Below are 21,643 nucleotides of genomic sequence, written 5' to 3' on the forward strand. Positions count from 1 at the left end.
CCCAAAGAAAAAGACACTCCTGGGTAAAAATATTCAGATGCTGCTTAAATACACTAGTAAACACTGGGTAAGATTCATGGAACTAGCAAAACACACCTCTGAACTGCTTTATCAAATATTACTACTGAGGAAATGTATGAAAATTATCACAAAGTATAAAATTGTATATTAATACAATGCCCAGATTTTAAATAAAGACCTTTAGTTTTCCTCATGTTGTAGTTTTATTGTTTCTTCCACAATATTCAGATGTGCAAGAAATTTCACAAGAGAACAAGTCAGCAAGCTCATAAGAAGGCAGCAAATTCTTCACAAGTCAACGGGCTCTTGAACCCACAAAAAGACAAGAAGAGTAAGATTATAAAATGTTAAAGAAGAAATTCCATCACAATGTACTTTTTTCAAGCTCAACTACAAATTTCACACAAATATCAGTGTTAATTACACTTTGTCATGTATGACTTGAGCTTGCTTTAAGCTCATACACTGAAAGGAAGTCTCATTTCATGCACAAAACCTGTTGCATGCCTGGCTTCCTTAACAGAACTATAGTGGAACATTTCCGGTGCCAAAAATATGCAGCAAAGCTAAACAGGAAAATGCAGGTTAGTAAGCTTTTGCTTGATGCTTCTGAGTAATAATATAAAGTCATTAAATAGATACTTAGAAATGATAAAAAGACATTATCTTGATCCTTTCATCCTAGTTTCAACACAAACATTGTAGAAAGCATCCATATTTGCTGGTTTTCTAATTTAACTTAATCCTGATGATCAATATTTAGGATCAAAGGGTAATTGCCCCAATTCTATTTCGACATTTGCCATGTGTCTTCCATTAGTGCGATCATATTTATGCCATTTACCTTCCCTCTTATAAGGTTGTGGCTGAGGGTGCTTCTGCTCTTGTTTTCGATGCCTGGAGTTTTCAATATTTACCGTACGTTTCTTTTTATCTGGTCGACTGAAAGCAGTAAACACATTTTTTCATCTATGTTAGAGTTAAATTTATTTAAACAAAAAACAATTTAAATGTTTTTCTCCATTAATCTATTATCTGAACACTCTGAGAAAGGATGTTAAATTAAACTGAAGTATAATCATAGTATAACCAAGCCAGAAAGATTCAGTCTACTTTTATCCTATAGAAAAAAAGACAAAAAACAAAAACAAAACAAAAAACCACACAAAACACCCCAGAAATGTGACAATAAAATAATGAGATGTTTCCACTATTTTTCTTCCTTTCCTGAAAAAAATCAATCCCTCCCCATTGGCTTCATCCCTCAGCAGAAATATGTTTATATACCACTTACAAAACCAAGTCCCTATTTTTCTCTCTTACAGCTCAAGTTAACCCATGGCTACATTTATTGGTTTCCTTTATCTCTATCATCAGGCTTCTGTCACAGTGTCACTCAACCAGTCCATAATGCCACCAGGCTTCTGCCACTCCTTCCCTGGAAACAGTCCATAATGCCATCCATGGCTACCCAATTCCCCACCCAAGAAATCTAATCCTTTTTTTAAAGCGTTTCACACACACATATTCTTTTTACTTGAGATCATCTTTGGATGTTCATGATGCCACTCTCTGTCTTGTCATTCTCAGCCTTCTTTTCCTACAACCCCTCATATGTTGGTGTTCCCCAGGAGTCTGATAAATACTTCCAGCCTAGACTACACACACAGAGTCTGGGCTAAACTAATGGCCAACTAATCCTCTCCTTTGGATGTCAATAGCTTCCTCCGAGCACAACTCATTTCCAAATCCCCTTACCCAAAACCTTAACACAGAAATCTGGAAATTGTTGCTTTCTACTTCTTTCACAAAAACCACCAATTTTACTATGTATTACTCAAATATCTCTCCTTTCTGTTCATGCCTGTATTGTTTTAAAAACCACCTTAGCTTCATCCTTTCCAATAAATCCCACAGGCTACTGTCAGTGATCCAAAATGCCATAAAGCACATACTTGAGCATAAAATGTGGCTCTCAATGTAAGCTAAATATTGTCTTCTGTTCATACCCCAGCACTATCTTTCCTCCCTAAAGTAGCATGTCTTCACATCTCCAAATACCTATCTGCTTGGCAAATTCATTTCTCCTTCAAAGCCAGTTTTAAAAAGTTGAGTTCCTAACTCTCAAAAGCTTGTGAGCTCCTTCACAGCAAGAATTTTTCATGTTTCCTCAATGCAGCCTCACAGTGCTTTACTCATTATAAGCACTAAATATTCATTGAATGACTAATGACACGAGTCAGTCTCATTATTTTATAGACACATTACTTTTATTCAGATATATAGGGTGTCCCCCAAAAATGTATACACACTTTGAATGATTATAAAGGCGGTGCTTATTAATATACAGTTCATTTTTAAAAATTAAATGAATAATGGTTTTTGTCAGTGCCTGTTTTCAAACTGATGACCATTCAGGTCCAGGCACTGCTGGTAACTCGAAGCAATGGAAAAGCAAACATCAAGAATCATTTTGTTCACTATTTGTGTGCCCTCAATTCATCTGTCTTGTGCCGTAAACTTCATCTTTTATGTATGGATTAATTTTCTTTGTTCAAAGCTTAGTCTGCTTAAAATGAAAGAAACATCAACTGAGCTATCAGCTGTTAAAGTATGTATACATGTTTTTGGGACACTCTGTATAACTATCTCAAATGTAAAAAATAAAGCTAACATTTGAAGATTAGTCAAGTCTCATTATTATTGAATATAAAGGTGATAAGCAAAGATAGTTATTTTTAGAAGTTATGTACAAAGCACACACATTAGAACTTGTGGCTTGTCAAGTTTGCCTCTTTAATCATATCACTACAATAATTCTGTAATAAGTGAATTAAATATTGTAATTTAGTTGACGAATGGAATAGACAAATAAGTGGGACATCCAAATCATTATATGTGAGCTCTTCTGACTTCAGAATTTAATTTGAATTCTTCACTCCTAGCTCCCCAAAAGTGAGTAAATAAAAGATTAAAGGAAAATTTCACTTAAGGTGATTACCTTTTCATATAGACTAAAATGAAAACAAAATAAGCTAATGAAACTATTTGCTTAAGTCAAACTGATTATATGAAATTTTCAGTCTATAATAGCTATAACTTGAAATTATATCTTTCCATTTAATTTATTCTAAATTCTGACAATAAAGTACTTTTACAAATAGCACTATTTTTTGAAGTACTTTATAAATAATAACATCCAAGAAACTTATCAAATAAAATGCTATCCAATCTACAAATGTTAAAAACTATTATAATAACATGGTGCTATGTAAACCGACCTGGGTCCATATGGAGGGGAAAAAGTGTGACCAAAGAAGTGTCTATATATATATCCATCCAACTTCTCAAACACTCCATCATTATCTACTTGATATTCCTTCATGTCTTTAAGATAATCTTTAACATCATTAACAAAGTCAGTGAAGAGCTTCTGATCATGTATAAAGATACCATGCATGAAAAACTTATCGATGAATTGATCAAGTTCTTTCCAGTGATGAAAACTATCCAGTTTTTCTAATAAGTACCTTTCAATTAACTGTCTAAATTCATCTATCCTTACAGGATTGGACACTTTCATATTAAAAAGGTTAATGGATTCCTGTTGAGCACATTCAAATACACCAGAACAAGACTTTCTGAAAGAATTGTAATTTTCACTACAGCCATGTTCAGCACTGCATTTCTGTGAATTTGTATTTTTCCCAAATTCTTCAAAGTGAATTGGCTTTTCTTTCCTTCCCTCTCTTTGCATGGCAGGGCCTCTATTCTGGTTTTGTGTACGTGCCTTATACTGTGGATGTAAGTATTCACTAAAAACTGTTGGTTTTTTAGCTGCTCCTTCTTTTGTACCACCAAATCTTTTATTGCCCTTTTCATCAAAGATATTCTTGGTGGTATCTTTGAAATGTCGGAAAGTGGATTTAACTGAATCTGAGAACTTTTTCAGATTTTCTTTTACAGCTTCTTTAGCCTGCTTAATTTTTTCTTTATGGTGCCTCACAAACTCTTTGGTAGAATTCTTCATGGCATCAAATGTTTCCTTAACTGAACCCAATAATGTATCTTTTGACTTATTTTTGGCCCTGTAGTTTCCTCTGCCCCCTTTCTTTTTTCCATCAGTTTCTTGTTTTCCATTTTGATCTTTTGCCTCAACATACAGTCTTTCCCACAAATCAGAACGCTGCTGTTCAAAGGTTAGCTTCCGTTCCAGCTCAGTGAGTCTTTCCCGTAAGATTTCTACTTCCTTTTTTTCTGTCAATACATTGGGAGAATCTGGGTTGCCATCTGACTGCCTAGAGCTTAACTGCTGAAGTTCCACCCTTAAAGCCATGGTTTTTAGTCGTTCTCTCTCCAGTTCTCTCCTTAGCATCTTTGCTTCTGCCAATAGAGTCTCCCTTTGATTAAGGATGCTGCGTGTTTTCTGCTTTTCTTCTTTCAAAGACTGCTTAAGTTTCTGGTTTTCAGTACCTAATTCAGTACTTGTCCCTTTATCTTCCAATATCCTAATCTGTTCTCTTAGTTTCCTTAACTCTTCTTGTAATGAAGACAATGCTTTTTCTTCCTTCTCCAGAGATATTCTTAAATACTGGTTTTCTGTATCAAGGCTCTTTTTTTGAGTTTCAAAAGACATCTTCTCTGCTTCAGTAAGGGTCCAACACTTTGCAAGGTTCTCCTTCAATGACTAAATTTTTGTGAAAGAGAAGAAAGAAAAATGGCAAGTGCTTTAAAAGCTGAATTTAAATCTTTAAGACATATAATTTTTAAAATCTTTATTGTTGAGAGTATTACAGATGCCCCCTCTGTTCCCCCATTTGCCCCCCTCCACCTAGATCCCACCCCACCCCAGACCTTCACCACCCTATTGTCTGTGTCCATGTGTTTCCCATAGTCATCTGAAATCCTTACTGGAGAAAAGGAATCTGTTGACTACAGGATTCTAATCTTTCATGAGAAGACTCCTGGAGAGTGTAGGCAGGACTAAAGGCTTCTGTGATCCTTGTGTGAGGGAGATTATTTTTTATAAAAAAGTTAAAACGAGAGATGACTTCATGCTTCAAAAAATTCTCTTTATATATACTGCACTCTCAGAAGGAAAAAAATTTCAATAATCTTTATCCTATTTGAAACACCCTAGTCCTATGCAAATTAACATCTCTAAGTTCTGATAAATCAGATAATTTCTCTTACCCTTAAAAGTACAGAATGAATCTTGCTAACATTTATAACTAATTCTCCAAAATTCAAATAATCTGAAAAAAAAAAACACAAAAACTGATCAGGTTAACTATATAATTCCAAGGTCAGCACCCTTGATTTAAAAAAATTCATGTTCACCCAGCCAGCGTAGGTCAGTGGTTCAGTGTCAACCTGGGAACCAGGAGGCCATGGTTCGATCCCCAGTGTGGGGCATGCAGGAGGCAGCCAATCAATGGTTCTCTCTCATCATTGATGTTTCTATCTCTCTCCCTCTCCCTCTCTGAAATAAAAATATATATATATATCCTTTAAGAGAATGACAGTATTTTTTACTTGAAAAATAACTACCTGAAATGGATATTTCACTGTCTGGCTTATGAATCTTCAGAGAACAAATTAAAATTTAAAGTTTCATTACAGTCATATCTTTAAATGCACAGGCAGAGGCAGCCACAGAATGACTGGAGGGCACAACATTCCTTATCCAGTAAACTATATTCTTGAATTAAGTGCCTGGGAAGCAGATCCTCAGCAGGTCCTCCATGAAGATCTTCAAAAATTCAAACCACATTTAACAGCTGGAGACAAAAGCTCTACAAGAACTAACTCAGTAAAGATTTATGCAGGGCAGGTCTAAAAGCCAGTGGCCTAGGGAACCAAAAACCATGATAGTGAAGAAAATGGCTCCTCGTGAAAATATCCTCTGACCAAGGTAGGGAAAACTACACTATTTACAATTAACTTTAGTAGTCCTTCCCTGAAATATATAATTCAGATGTCAGGTGGGATTCCAAAGAAATATAATCAGAACCTTTTATGGGATTCCTACATAAATTAAGTATAAAGGAAATTTGGGGAAACTGAAAAGAAAAAAAAAAAAAAAAGAACAGTTTATTTTCCTAACCTGATTTTATCTATAATCCCTACACCCTTCCCAGGGAAGAACTAAACAGGAGACCCGCTATTCTGCTGGTCCTCATAAACCCACAAATGTGTTAGGTAACTGGACAAAATGAACAGCACAGTCCTGCTGGAGTTAGGTGAGTTTTAGGAAAATATAACATGCTATCTCTTCCATCAGAACTAACAAGAAATCTTAGAGGAAAAGAAAACTGGCTGATTATTTTCCTTGATCAAGGGAAGGGCTTAAGATACAAACACTCCTCTTTCTCATTAAATGAAAATGTTTTGCTCAGCTCTGTAAAAATAAAGTTAATAATAATGTTTTATATATAATATCAATTTAAAATAGGTTAATTATAAGTGATTAGGACTAACATCTTTGAAGTCAGAATTAAATTAAGCTCTGCCAGTTGCCAGCCTTGGGAAAATTACTTAGCTTTTTTTAATCTCTTTCCAGTCTTTGAAATGAAGCTAACACTTGTTTAATTCACAGGGTAGTGATGAGAAATGAGAAATACTGTATGTGAGGTACTCACAAAAGTGACAAGGACACAAAAAGTATTCAATCGACAATTATTAATATTATTGTTGATTTTCCAATCTATATCATATCTATATCTGAATAGCATATTAATTATGGGCTAACAATTTTTATAAAATGTATTAAGAGGCCCGGTGCACAAATTCATGCACTGGTGGGGTCCAGCCGGCCTGCTCCAGATGGAGGCCATGGGGGACAGGGGACCGATCAGGGGCGGCTCTGGGGGTACCCGCTGGGAGGTGGGGCTGCAGGCATTCTGGTCAGTCCTTGCATATTACCCTTTTATTATATAGGATTAGTAGTACACACCTTATAATCTGTAACAGAGACTTGTTTCTGGTCACATTGGGAAAGATAGTCCTTCATATCAATCAATTCATCTTCATGTATCTTTCTGACTAACTGTTGACGTTTCTGAATCTGAAATGTGCCTAAAAATGAACATTTTTATTAGAGATTTATAACATGTTATGATTGCCAATATTTTGAAACATAATAGAACATTTGATTTGCATATGTTTAACTAATCAAGATTGGATCATTTCCTTCAAAATAACAGCATTTCACTTCTATAAACATTTTCAATATATAATAAACAAAGAATGAATAAGTAAAATCTCATGCTGTCATTCATTGAATGGTGGTAGATTAATGTTAATATAACAGATCAAGACAAATAGGTTAATATATTTTTTTGTTTTATTATACCAGGGACATTTAAGTGGTTCACAATCCTTTTGATTAAAACAAGCAGCCCACATTACCCTAACAAAGAAAACAACTTATGTAATGTTTTTATCTTACTCTATAGAGGCACTCAGGTCTGGTTTTGGGGATTTTTTTTTTTATAATGAAAAGTCACAATTTTGCTACTGAGTGTCACATGTTGTGCTTTGACTCATATTTCTTCCGAGCTAATGAAAGTGTGTGAAGATGCCCACTGGGGTACTGCACAAAATATGGAACGCTTCATGAATTTGAGTGTCATCCTTGCACAGGGCCATGCTAATCTCCTCTGTATTGTTCCAATTTTAGTATATATGCTGCCAAAGTGAGCACTCAGGCCTGTTGGTTTTGAGGGATCTCTGAAGTACATCAATTATTGCATTCCCCCATAAAGAGAAAGAAAGCATGAAGTCTATTCACAAGTTGTAAGGAAAAACAAAAAATTCTATATTTTACCTAAATAATATAACACAAACCCAAAAGGTATAACAAGGAAAATAATTGGCTTTGATTATCCACCATTCTCAAAGCCCAAATCTTTTCAGACTGCATTGGTTAGGTCTGTACTGAAGTACCACCGTCCCTATTCCAGCAGTCATACGAGGATCTTAAACCAACTAGGATGCTATCTATTTTTACCTTAAAATATAAAATGTTTATTTGCCAAGACATGCCTTTTCACATGCTGCTACATGCTTCATGCATGAGAAAGAAACACCAGGAAATGAAAAATAAGACAAAACGTGTTTGACAATATTACGTCTACTGAGTGGCATAGCATTATGTAAAGATATCACAGAGTCTCGTAATGAAAGGATGTAATGACAGTTTAGTATTTCTTCTCCTACTGCTAAAAAAATTAATTTTTAGTTTCTTCAATACATCTTGAAAAACGCTAAAAACTTTTGCCAAATTAGACAACTGTTACCAATTAACAGCTGATACTCTGTTAAGATTCACATCCTTTAAATTTTCTAATTTATAAAAGCATGGCAAATTTGTTTAAGTATTACTCAAAAAAATCTGATTTTTTAAATTGTTGAAATAAATACATCTGTAATTCCCAGAGTGACTGAAAAATCTTTCTTTTCAAACTTCTAATAGGAAGAATTCCTTTGATCACTGGAAAATAACCTAAAACTGTGTACTGATACCTGATTTGGCAGTACTATTACATAGCATATGTCTGATGACTGTCTTTATGTGGCCTTTTTCAACCTATTAGGTTTTTGTTTTTTTTCCAAAAGTGAGGTGTCAGACACTCCCTGAAGTTTTGGTCCTCCCCACCATATATACACATCTTCAGCTGCCTAACTATGAAATGTTACTGCTCAAAGTATAATCTTGTCCTTCTGGTAGAAGCCTATTTATCTTAATCTTATTAGCCCAATGTCAGTTTTTGCTGTCACTGCTGTTAAGACTTCTCTACCAATCTCAACAGAGCTTCCAGCCAACATATCACAGCTGCCTGTTGGGCACAATTTTGGGGACAACTTCATAAAAATAAAATAAAATAAAACTTTAACTGATGCCCTAAACCATTCTAAAGTTGGGTAAAAACAAACCAAAGTGGCTCACCATCTACTTATTTATCATCTAATAAAACTGTTCCCCATTAACACCCCCACCTCCAAAAGTAAAGCAGCTAGCATACTTATTGGAATTTAAAAAACAAACCACCAATATTTCCCTTACCCCAGCTCAAAGTTCTCTCTTCCATTATTAGTTCAATCTCCCTTATTTCACCAACCTTTTCTCCATATGCACTATCATTACAATTAAGGCCCTGGTCACTGAATATCTAAATTACAAAACTTCCTGAATGACTGTTCTAATTTTCCCCATACCATTTTTCTTTTTCTCTAAAATTATTGCCATCAGGTCACTATATAAATCAAACTCTCCTACCAAATTCCAAGATGTTTTACAATATAACAGCATCCCACAAAGTCCAACCTTACACTCCATTATTTCTAAATATCAATTCTGCTCTAGTCCAGGCAGTCTTCTCACTGCTCCCAAACCCGCAAGTTTACTTTCAAGTTATCAGACTCTCCATTGCAGGAATGTTCGTTCCACTTTCCTTCCACCTCCATAAGCATAATAAGACCAAACACACCTCAAATCCTACCATCTCTAGGATGACTGTTAAGTGTAGCCTTTGAGCTAGAAATTACATCTGTTCTACATAATCTGGCATCTACTTATATTCTGTTACGTTGTTGTCCAAGAGCTGGGCAGCCTACCAATACTTAAAGCAACTTCATGAGAAAACTGAATCAACTGACCTTCACTAATGATTTAGAATATGGATAGTTTATGAACAAAGAAAAGTAAGGAAGATAGGTGCATCATACATGAAGATTTTTCTTTAAACTTCTGTAAGCAGTTTCAGAACCTTTAGCAGTTGCAAATACCTGTAAGTACATTACTTTACTATCCTCAAACTACTTTTCTCTTCCTTCCAGGATAGGTCTGAAACTCCAAAATTATATAGAGCCAAAGTTGGTACATGTTTTGAGTGGCTCTTAGTAGTATGTTTTTATTAAATGATTATAAAGAACCCCAGCTGGTGTGGCTCAGTGGTTGAGCATCAATCTATGAACCAGGAGGTCATTGTTCCTTCCAGGCAGGGCACATGCCTAGGTTATGTGCTCGATACCCAGTAGGGGGCGTGCAGGAGGCAGCCGATTAATAATTCTCTCTCATTATTGATGTTTCTATCTATCTATCTATCTATCTATCTATCTATCTATCTATCTATCTTCCTCTCTGGGATATCAATAAAAATATATTTTTAAAAAATGATTATAAAGAAAATGATTATGGTGTACAATGACTGACTTCATGGTGCATGAGAAATTCAAACTGGCTCTAAAGTCAACTCTAAAGAGCTCAAAGTGTTGAGATCAGTGACAGAATTTTTAAAAAATGTGATGTACTTCAAATAGTGATCTTAAAAAAGTAATAATTATTCAGGTAAGTTTTTGTATGTTCATTGAACCAGTCTTATTACTATATAAACCTTCTTCATATTATGTTACTCAGTCTTTTCATATTCTGAAAAGTTAATTTCAAGAAGTACAGGAAAATGTTTTAGTAAATATAATTATCAAAGTAAATTTTACAAATGACTAAAATCCTAAATAATGGCAATAATTTCTCAATTTTGAAAGCACTCCTCTCTAAATTGGTCTTTCTACAAAATACTTAAAAGTTCATGCAATTGGTGAGGTTTTAATGGAATCTGGATTAATATTAAATTACTAATTTTATTTTTAGTAGGAAAAAAGATTAAGATAAGACCTTCTCCTTCGTTACCTCCAGGTTTACCTGTGGGGGGAAAAAATCATGCTCAAAAAATAAAATATATTCACACATTTGCTCCAGCTAGATAATAAAAAAGTTAAGTCAAATCCCATCACAACAAATTTCAAGGAAGGATACAAATTATAGTATTTCAGTAATAAATTCAAGCAGGAGTGTAATTACTTATTTTTATTATATAAAGTTAAATACAAGAAGAAACACATTTTACTGACTCTGACTTAAAACAAGTAGTGACTATCTTCAGTAAGTTACCTCACTTTCTACTATGTTGAATAATGTATTTTTCCCACAAATCAACATGGAGTATTTCTTCAAACTTTATATAAGGAACACATTGGTAGAAGGAACTAACAAAACAGAAATACTTCAGAAAGTTAAAGTGTGGATTATGTAGTAAAAAAAATCCTAAAAGTAGTTAATTGAAGGCAAACTGAAATTTGTTGACAAGATCCAAGACATTTGTTTTGATTCTAATATAGCAGTGTGACTGTTCAGTTCTCACTCTCAACTTTGTGCATATACGTATATCTACATATATAAAAAGCCACTGACCAGAACACTGTTAACGACCGGAATGACCTGTCACTATGATGCCCACAGTGGCCAGCAAACCGGCCTGATAGGGGACAGGGCCAGCCAGCCAACCTCCTGCAGCCCCTCCCCCTGCCCGGCCCCATCCCAAATCAGCCCCCCAAACCCTGATCAGGGGCAGGGCCAGCTGGCCAACTGCCTGTGGTCCCTCCCCCCGGCCGGCCCCACCCCAGATGGGCCCCCGACCACCCCAATCGGGGGCAGGGCCCACTGGCCAATTGCCCACGGCCCCTCCCCCCAGCCAGCCCAGCCCTGATAGGGCCCCGATCTGGGTGGGCCAGCCAGCCAACCTCCCGCCTTCTCCTCCTCCCAACAGGCCCAGCCTGAACTGCCCCAATTGGGGCCGGGCCGTCCAGACCCCACCCATGCATGAATTCTTGCACTGGGCCTGTAGAACCTTAAATAAGATTTCATGTTTGGCCTGACCAATGTTACTCAGTGGTTGAGCACTGACCCATGAACCAAGAGGTCATGATTGGATTCCAGGTAGGGCACATGCCTGGGTTGTGGGCTAGATCGCCAGTAGGGGGCATGCAGGAGGCAGCTGATCAGTGATTCTCTCTCATCACTGATGTTTCTCTCTCTCCCTCTCCCTTCCTCTCTCTGAAATCAATAAATTACATATTAAAATATTGAGAAAAAAAAAGATTCAATGGTTGGGCTCCCAAATGAAAAATAACACCACATGGAAGTCCTTCCTCTTTTTACCCAAGAGACTTTCACAGGCTTTTCATTAAGATAATCAATGTACACAAACACTAACAAGATTAACAGTGAGCAGAGTATAATGCTAAACTACAAAACAACAAATGTTAACAAGGTAGGGGAGGGTGGGAGTAACGGGGAGAGATCAACCAAAGGACTTGTAAGCATGCATATAAGCCTAACCAATGGACACAGACACCAGGGGGAGGGGGAGGACAAGAGTAGAGGGGGGGTAAAGGGCAATGGGGGGATAAGGACACATATGTAATACCTTAAACAATAAAGAAAAAAAAATTTAAAAAGAACAATATATAAAGCTTGAGTGAAACCTGAAGGCAAAAAACAAAAAAAAACCTGAAGGCAGAAATAATGAGCACCAATTATTGTGACATTTCAATTGTAACTATTTCAACTGGGATTTAGATAATCCTCCTAATAAAGTCAGAGTTCAAACTACTTTAATTGTGGTTCTAAAATAAACTATTTACCTCATTGTAAGCATTTCAGATTTTTAATCTTCTAATCTTTCCCTTATTAAAAAAATACATGCAAATATCCTTACATTTCTTAAATAAATACTGCTTCCTTTAAGTGAAAATAGCTTTGTCATTAAATATATGAGCTTTCCAAGGTCATATATTTAATGACACTAAAACACCTAAAATTCTTCACTCTTAGTAAGTGCCTCTACCCTAAGCCATCAGTTTATGTTTAACAAATTTTCAATTGCTTACCATAGAAATGTCCAAATCCCATGCTGATTGCAATCACCAGAGCAAGTATAACACACTTATTGAGGCCACTACTGAAATGGCGTTTACCCAGCTCCTTAGAGGGTTCAGTTTCTTGGTCAGCGAGCAGTCGTTCTTCAGATTCTGAACTAGAAATAGTTTTCTTCCTAGCACGGCGGCGTCTAAAGGCTGGACTGGGCTGATGGCTGGTTTCATCACTACTTGATTTGTCGTCACTTGGCTGAGATGAAAATACTATTTAAAAAAAGTAGATAAATATTAAAAATTTTATAAAAGGTTCCCTAGTATACATGATTTAGAATAATCAATGCCACCCCTACATGCTTTTTTTTTTACATAAGACAGCCAAAAACAACACAACATGAACTCAAGTTTTCAAGTTTATCAACATAATGCCAAAACATAAAATATTTCAACTGTGATATACAAGAATCTGTTAATCATATTCTGTGCCTTTGAAGGTCTAGCTGTTTTATTGTTAAACCTCTCTTATAGTTTATACCATCAGAACAATCATTCTCATAGTCTATTAAATTTGATAGTAGAGCTATAAACAAATACTATTTCTAGAATAAAAGAAAAAAACCCTGTATCTCTTCAATTTCAATTTAAGCTCAGCTGTTTAAGGAACACAGGGACATATACAAGCAGTTCCTTGGGTGGTTTTCTAGTTTCACTTCCATTCTGAGTCCATAATCAAGGTTCAGAGCACTCTAGTTAAACACAGACTTCCAGAAGTCAGATGAGCCCTTCCCTTCAACTGCCACTCTTACTAGAAGGCTATTAATTTCACCCTCTAGTAAATATGTCAGCATGAGGAAGTGACACAACAGCTATCTCCGATATTAAGGAATAATCTGGTGCAGCTCCTTTATGAAAAAAATAGTAAACCGTAACTTCTGTTTAAAATTCACAAGAAATCTCAAGTCCTGGAAACATACTAGTATACACCAGAAAAATTATCTTCAGTTTTTTCATATGTATAATTTATTAACACAGTTTCATATTATCAAAAAATTGTATGTTGACAGAAAATTACATGACTTAGAAATAATTCCCCCTGGCCAGTTAGAAAGAAAAAGAGCATTAAAAGTAAGGATAAAATGTGAGCTTGAACTTGATACACAGAGCTCCAAAACAACAAACATTCATGCTTTAAAAAAGCAAAACAGTTCTTCAGAAGGCAGGTTATCCATGCCACAGGAAAGCTGGTGACTTAAGTTAGGCAATACTTTTTAAAGAAGGATCATGGAGGGTTCAGTTAACTTTCACATTTACAGCGAAATACACAAAGAGAGAAGGCACTACTGAATGAATATTCCTAATATTTAGTGATACAGAAGCTACTGAGAGATCTTTTGTTCATGACCCTTATGCCCATCATGTTTATCTGGTTATTCTTGACCACTAGTTTTTCCAAGATGCCGCCGCCTCAGGTGTGAGGTTACATTTCTTGGACAAAAAGAAAGAAAGGAAGACTTAAATAAAGCATTACATAATACAAAGGCATTCAGGGATGGAGTATTTTAAGTCAGACTTTCTGACAGTATTAAGATGGGTCAATGTAAAAACAAACCTTTAGTCAAAATTCCTTTAATAAACTTTCAATTCTACATTAACATATTGACTTCATTATATATTCCAAGTAAACCAGCCTAACCGGTATTAATAAATTTACATCCTTATCTAATGCTTCCATCTTTTTAACCCATACATATGATAGCTGAAATATTTTTATTTTTATAAGTCTTTTAAAGCTTAATTTGGCCCACAGTCCAAGATGCAAGCAATGCAAAAGCATGCAATAAGCTTAGCCAGCTTTATCACAAAATAAATTTGAACACCTACTTAGAGTATCATAGCTGACAATAGATATCTTTAAAGCACTAAGTAAGTAGTAAATGTGACTAGGCACACTCAGCTCTAGAAAAGCTGACAGATTTAGTCACACCACCTTGGAAAGCGAGTTGGCTAGGAACATGGTGTTTCAGCTGATCAGCCCATCCCCTTATGCATTCAGGAATCTTCCACAGCTTCTCCCACCACCTTTCTTTTGTGAATAAACAGGAAAAAAGATGTATAAAGCTTTATTATAAAGAATAACGGGAAAAGAGAACTGAAAATACTCATTTTAATTATCATTTAACATTATTATTTGTGCTCCATCAAAATCTAACAATTATGCCTTTTTAAAAAACATATACAATACAAACTTTTCTAAAACTACCAACTTTGCTCTCTTAGGGGAGGAAAGATTCATATGAAGAGGAAGGGGAGTGTTCTTACATCAACAAAAGATAACTGTCACAAGAATTTAATTTAGAAGAAGAAAAAAACTGAAGTTGAAATCCAACACAGATGAAGAAAGGAAAAAAACAAAATAAGTAATGGGTAGCAGGAAATTAAACTGAGAAAAATATGGGATAAGAGAAAGAGAACAAAAACTCTGGGCAACTGATATATACTAGTGTATGTAGTATTTCAACACAGTCCGATGTAACTTTTTATTATTTTTAACATGTTCTTTATTGAAGTAATTCCTTTGGGAGGGATAGCAATTGATAAAAAAAAAATACCTAATAAAATATACCTCTTAACTGAATCTATAAAATTCCCAAGTCCAAATTTAGAAAGTAGATTAAAACTAGAATAATGTGCTCTGAAGTGTCCAAGTATCTGAAAAAAAATAACAGCATGTATAGCGTCAATTTCCTAAATGTCTGCTTGGACCCTTCTCCACTACTCCTACTTCATTCAACTACCTTTTCTGGCCTACTAATCTTCACAGCCTTTAAAAGAAGTAACTGAATACTAGTATATAGTTTAAATCCTATATTTTAATAAATAAAATGAAATTTGATGACAAAAATAGATTTTAAAATCAATTATGTTTGTCCTATTCTAGCCAACACCGAAGTTTCTCTCTGATGACTAAGAACACCTGATAAGTATTTAAACATTTTGAATAAAGTGTTTTCAAGCTCTTGTTTATAGTCAAACTACTGAAACTCTAGTTGAAAATAACTCAAATATTAAATGAGTTAACTAAAAAATCTCTACTTGCAGACATTTTATTAACTTAAACTGAATAAAAATTCCATTGTCTGATTTTGGCAAATGTAAATATTAAAGAATGGTAAAATCTAAAGAAATGATCTAAAATAGATACTACATGTTCCTGTTTCTGCATCAAATTAAGAAATTACTGGAATCACTGGCAGTATTCCAAGGTGTCTCTCACATAATTCACTCTTAAGTTATAATTGTGGGTTAATAACTGTTGGTAAATTACAGGTTTGTTTCTTATATTTTCTAGTAACTGTGTCTAAATAGTTATACCACATTGAAAGATGTTATATGTCCCTAAAATTGAGCCAAAATATTCTAGAAGGGAATTAGTTCAGTAACTCACATTTTAACCTCCAAATGATTCTGTCTGAACAGCAGACATTAACTGCATTAACAACGTGACTTACAATAGGCACATTTTCATAACTCAATCTAAAATGAATGGTCAGGGTTTGGGGATGCTGCTGTACTGCCAGCTACTTGAGCCCTGTTTTGCACATAGTAGCACTCAGTAACTGTTTGTTAAATGACTAATAACTGAAGAGAAAGAAGTTTCACTATTTTTACAATATAAAATTTTTATCATTGTAGGTAGAAATCTTAACATTCTCCTGCTTTTAGGCATAATGGCTCAATCTCCACTCTCTTAAGATCTAAAACATGTCAAAGGGAGTGTTTGAGACATTAACAAACCTCCTTCTCCTTGAAGCTTTTTTTTTTTTTTTTTTGGTCTTTTACTTAATAAGAGATGGCATTTATTGTTATAGCAAAAGACTATGCTCTAGGCCCTAGAGTCTAAGAAAAAATTAAATATAACAGTAAATTTTATAAAAACGTTTCTTGAGTTTAATTCAAATATTTCAAAACTTGAGATTTAGGATTATAAAGCAAGTCATTGTACACAATATGGTCACGGGAGTCTGTAAGTCTGTTATCAGTGTATTCTTTGCATAGTTCTTACCAGTTTCTGGTGGACAGAATGTATACTGGCTGCTAGAGGAAGAGCCCATGTTAAAGTCTTCTGGACTCTGTGCTTCTTTAACACTTATGGCTTCTTCTTGACTTCCAATTTCTTCTAACTTAGGTGGCTCAAGGGTCACAATATCAGAATCGTCACTGACAGTTCCAAAAGAAACATTGTCTTCAAGTGACTTTTCTTCCTCTCCCTAAGGAATCATAATTTGAGAGATAGTAAATTCAACAATTATTTAAGGGCCTTATATTTTCAACATAGTTCAAAGTGTAAAATGGTACTTAAGTAGTATGATAATTTGGGCTTGAAATAAAAGATATGAATCCTGTCTAATAGGAAAGGATTACTCAATAGTAGGTTCATCTTTTAGTATAAAAACCCCTTCAAATCCCTGGGGACTCTAACTACTGACTACTCCTTGTAGGCTGCAAAAGCTAAGAAGCCCACCTTTATGACCCAAATGAACATAGAAAGGACAGAATTTCTTACTGGTTCCATGGGGTTATTTATGTGTAACCCTGTAGTCAGGGAGCCCATTAAAAGACTGATGATATTTTCCTGGTTATGTATGTAATAAACTTTAACAGTTATGCCATGTAAAGATCATTTAGCTATCTAGTTTTATCTAGAAGTCAGGTAAATGCTAAAGGATAAGATTTAGTTTGTCCTCAAATTAAAAACTGACCTTGATTTTAGCTTAATTTCTCAATATAATTCAAGAATGTAATCTAATTAGACAAACTATACACCAATACATCGACAAGGCCTGTATACCTATGGATTGATGTTGAACTCTGAATCCATTTTGTCTGTCTTTTCCTGTCTCCTAATGGTATTAGTCATAATAATACCTGTACTTGTTCTTTGGGTTTTTCTACATAGTTCAACTGTTTATGATGGCTGAACATGTGTAACTGTTAATACTCTTTTTATGGCTTACGTAAGTGTTATACTAGATACCAAATACAGAAAGATGAGAGACAGAAGGCAGGACTCGAATCATTATAGTTCTCAGGATAGAAATGGTCCAGAGTGTTTTTTTAAAATGAAGGCCATAAAACCTGACTGCCTTCCATTTACCTGCCTTTCCTGGTTTGGGAAAATGCAGCCGCAACTCAGACCCTCTGGTTAGTGTTTCCCCATCACCAACAGTCAAGATGGCATCCATACTGAGATTTCCTAGGAATGAGCCTTCCTAGAACTGAGAGACCACACTATTCGACCTTCAGATTTATGATCAAATGGGGGAAATGTGGATGAAAAAAAGGGGTTCTACAGAAAATAACCTCACAGAATGATCTGATCATAAATTCCTAACTGGGCAGGTCATGGTAGGTAGTCATGGCATATAAACAAGCCCTGTCCATTATATCTGTACATCTAGGTCAACGCACCTATGAAATAAACTGTAACCACCCAAGATAGTACATAATCTCGTTAACTATCATGTAATCCAATCATTACCTTACTTTTTCTGGCCCCCACATAATCTTCCTTAATTTCAAATGTGTAAAAGAAAATGCAAAACTTATTCTGGGGAGCATTTGAGATCTTGCTCCCAGCATGTCAGGGGTTTGGCTCAAACTCTTATAAAAATTATCTACCAAAAAAAATACAACCTTTTTTGAAAGAAAATTATATTAGCGGTTAAATGAATAAGTCTTTAACACATTACCAATAAATTACTTTTCTAAATTAAAACACATCTAAATCAGGAGTTTATATAAAAGCTAACAACTTTAACCTTAATTGATCAATCTGGGGAATCTCAAAATCTTCAATGAAATTTGTTTTTAATTCAAATAGGAACAGAATGCACAACTAGAAATGGAAGCTTTAATTAGCATTCTCTATGTTTACCATATTTCCACAGAGTAGAACACAAGCTTACCACAAGTGCTAACTTCGTTTCCTCCAAAGCTGGATAAGAAGTTTCTTCCACTACCATTGTGACAGTTTGGCTGCTCTCTGATATAAAGCAAAAATCAATTCAATTACATTTTATCACTTTGGCAGTCTTCATATATACTGATTTAGGTAAAAAAAAATGTATTCCCAATTTCTTAAAGTGGATTTAATCAAATGACATAAGTCATTCTTGTATTGCTAAAAAGATCTGTATTTCAAATATAATTATTTCAATATTTGAAATTGTCAGGGGATAATTTTAGACACTGAACTGAATTCAGTTAAGAGCAACTAAAGCAATATAATCTCTAAGTAAACAGTCTCTACCTTACAATACCAAAGTACTTACTTTAAAGCAAGGTGTTTATAAAAATCTGTTAATATGGAAAACCAATTCTCAGATATCTGATGGAACATATCCTGCATTGTTAAAGTTTATTCAAATTAAAGGTACCACTACTCTAATGACTATCAATGTCTGGCAACACAAGAATCAAAACTATGGCTCTGAATTATAAAATATAATAAAAAATAGACTGTAAAAAAACACGAACTTGAGCCCTGGCCAGAGTGGCTCAGTTAGTTGAGCGTCATCCCTGTACCGAAAAGGTCATCTGTTTGATTCCCAATCAGGGCACATGCCCAAGTTGCTGGTTGAAGTCCATGGTCAGGTTGCTATACTAGAGGCAACCAATGGATTGTTTCTCTCTCATGTTGATGTTTCTCTCTTTCTCCCCCCCCCCTCTCTGAAATATAAATAAAAACATATTTTTAAAAAGACTTGGAAAAAATGTATAAGAGTTCATATTAGAAAGGCTATACAATATTAACAAAATTTGAAAGTATTAAAATAATCTATATATATAAAAGGCTAAGTGACTGGCTGACCAGCTGGTAGGTATGATGTGCACTGACCACCAGGGGGCAGACGCTCAATGCAGGAGCTGCCGAGCGACAGCAACTTTGCAGTGACATTTTGCACTCTGGGACCCCTCGGGGGATGTCAGTCTGCTGGTTTCGGCCTGATCCCCGCAGGCCAGGCCAAGGGACCCCATCTGCCGGAAGGACCCCACTCACTCCACAGATGCCCTTCGAGCCCCAGAGCCACCTCAGGTGCAGCCGGCTGGGGAGGGACTGTGGGAAGTTGGCTCCAGGGCATGTCCAGCCTGTCTTGCCCAGTCACGCTCCGCCGGACACCTTCTAATTAATTTCCTTTCAATGTGCACGAATCCGTGCACTGGGCCTCTAGTATAATAATAAATGTAAATTTATGCATAGCAAAAAACATACAGGGTGGGGCAAAAGTAGGTTTATAGTTGTTCATCTATATATATAAAAGGCTAAGTGACTGTCCGACCGTCCGACTATCCTACCAGCTGGTACATATGACACACATTGATCACCAGGGGGCAGACGCTCAATGCAGGAGCCGCCGAGCTGCGGTGACTTGGCAGCGGCAGTTATCAGGTGACACACCCCAGAAACAGAGAGGTTTCTTTTAATTAATTTCCTTTCAATGTGCACGAATCCATACACGGAGCCACTAGTATGGGAAATAATCCTATGTAATAAAGAGCTAATCTGCTAATTAGACCGAACAGCAAACGACCATCTGGACAACCTTCTGCACGAAGCCAGGGCTGCAAGGGACTGCGAGGGCCAAGCCTCTTGCATGAATTTCGTGCATCGGGCCTCTAGTACAGTGGTTGGCAAACTCATTAGTCAACGAGCCAAATATCAATAGTACAACGATTGAAATTTCTTTTGAGAGCGAAATTTTTTAAACTTAAACTTCTTCTAACACCACTTCTTCAAAATAGACTCGTCCAGGCCGTGGTATTTTGTGGAAGAGCCACACTCAAGGGGCCAAAGAGCTGCATGTGGCTCGTGAGCCACGGTTTGCCGACCACTGCTCTAGTACAATAATAAATGATAATACAAGAATAAACTCTGTGTTTCACATACTCAAAACTGTAAACCTACTTCTGCCCCCCCATACCAAATGTTTACAGCAATTATGTCCAGACCAAAAAATTATGGGTAGTTTAAATTTTTTTTTTTTTTGCTCATCATTTTTTCTTTAACATGTATTTCACTTATAATTTAATCCATACCAAAAAAAGGGAAAAAATACCCACTGCTTTTGTATGTTATAGTCCCTAACAGAATATTAATTTGAAGGTAAGACTCCTCAACAAAGGTGGACTTGTGTCCAAGAACTCCTAAGGAAGTACGGAAATTTTTTTAGATACATTGAGTATATGCATTTTTTGGGAGGGACTGTCCCTAGCTTTCAGTTTCTCAAAGAGATCTCTGACCCATGAAAGATGACAATCACTGTTCAAAAGAGATTAGTAATCAACAAGTACAGTAAAAACAAGATTAACAGGTATAATCAATCTGTTGTATTTCTAGCCTGGATACCTCCACTTGATTCTCCAGGGGGAAAATGTTCTGTTTACATTTTTAGTAATTTTTTGAAGAAGTTTAGAAGTAATTTAAATACAAAGATTAGAGTATACATTCATTATTTGGGCATCGTATTTCTTCATATAATTAATGTGAATATCAAATCCCATAACAAGTGGACAGTTGTTAAATGCCATTTACCACTTCTAACCAAAGTACCCTGAAGTGTGACAATAACTGGAAAAGTCTGGTAAATCTCTTGTGATAATTTAATAAGTTTGTACATCACTAGTCATAATCAAGATTGATAATATTAAGTCACTGAAGGACTCCATGTTCCATGCGCAATATCAAAGAGTTATCTGGAGGCTCAAACACATACTACAGCTGCAAATAAACAAGGCCCTGGGAAGGTTGGTACCACCAGACTCTGCAGGGTTGCCCACCTAGTCCATACTAACACATTAGTCCTTCAATGGCCTAATCACTTAGCTGTCCACCTAGAAAGAAGGC

At 35.7% G+C, this 21,643-nt stretch overlaps 1 protein-coding gene across 2 annotated transcripts in view; it reads right to left on the bottom strand.

Annotated features, from left to right (window-relative positions):
- Positions 1-10: 10 nt before the first annotated feature.
- Positions 11-21,643, bottom strand: part of CCPG1 (cell cycle progression 1) — a 42,227-nt gene continuing 20,594 nt past the window's right edge. The window contains exons 4-10 of one of the 2 annotated variants that reach the window (XM_079767821.1): positions 18,705-18,781; positions 16,802-17,006; positions 12,754-13,005; positions 6,977-7,098; positions 3,303-4,708; positions 866-963; positions 11-326 (exon numbers count right to left, since the gene is read on the bottom strand). In XM_079767821.1, the coding sequence (XP_079623947.1) occupies positions 310-326; positions 866-963; positions 3,303-4,708; positions 6,977-7,098; positions 12,754-13,005; positions 16,802-17,006; positions 18,705-18,781 (2,177 nt within the window). In that variant the 3' untranslated portion in view covers positions 11-309. Of the gene's footprint in view, positions 964-3,302; positions 4,709-6,976; positions 7,099-12,753; positions 13,006-16,801; positions 17,007-18,704; positions 18,782-21,643 lie in introns of both variants that reach the window. The other variant, XM_079767820.1, reaches the window with a different exon arrangement.

The sequence above is a fragment of the Cnephaeus nilssonii genome (assembly GCF_951640355.1).
Source record: "Cnephaeus nilssonii genome assembly, chromosome: 4".
NCBI classification, from domain to species: Eukaryota; Metazoa; Chordata; class Mammalia; order Chiroptera; family Vespertilionidae; genus Cnephaeus; species Cnephaeus nilssonii.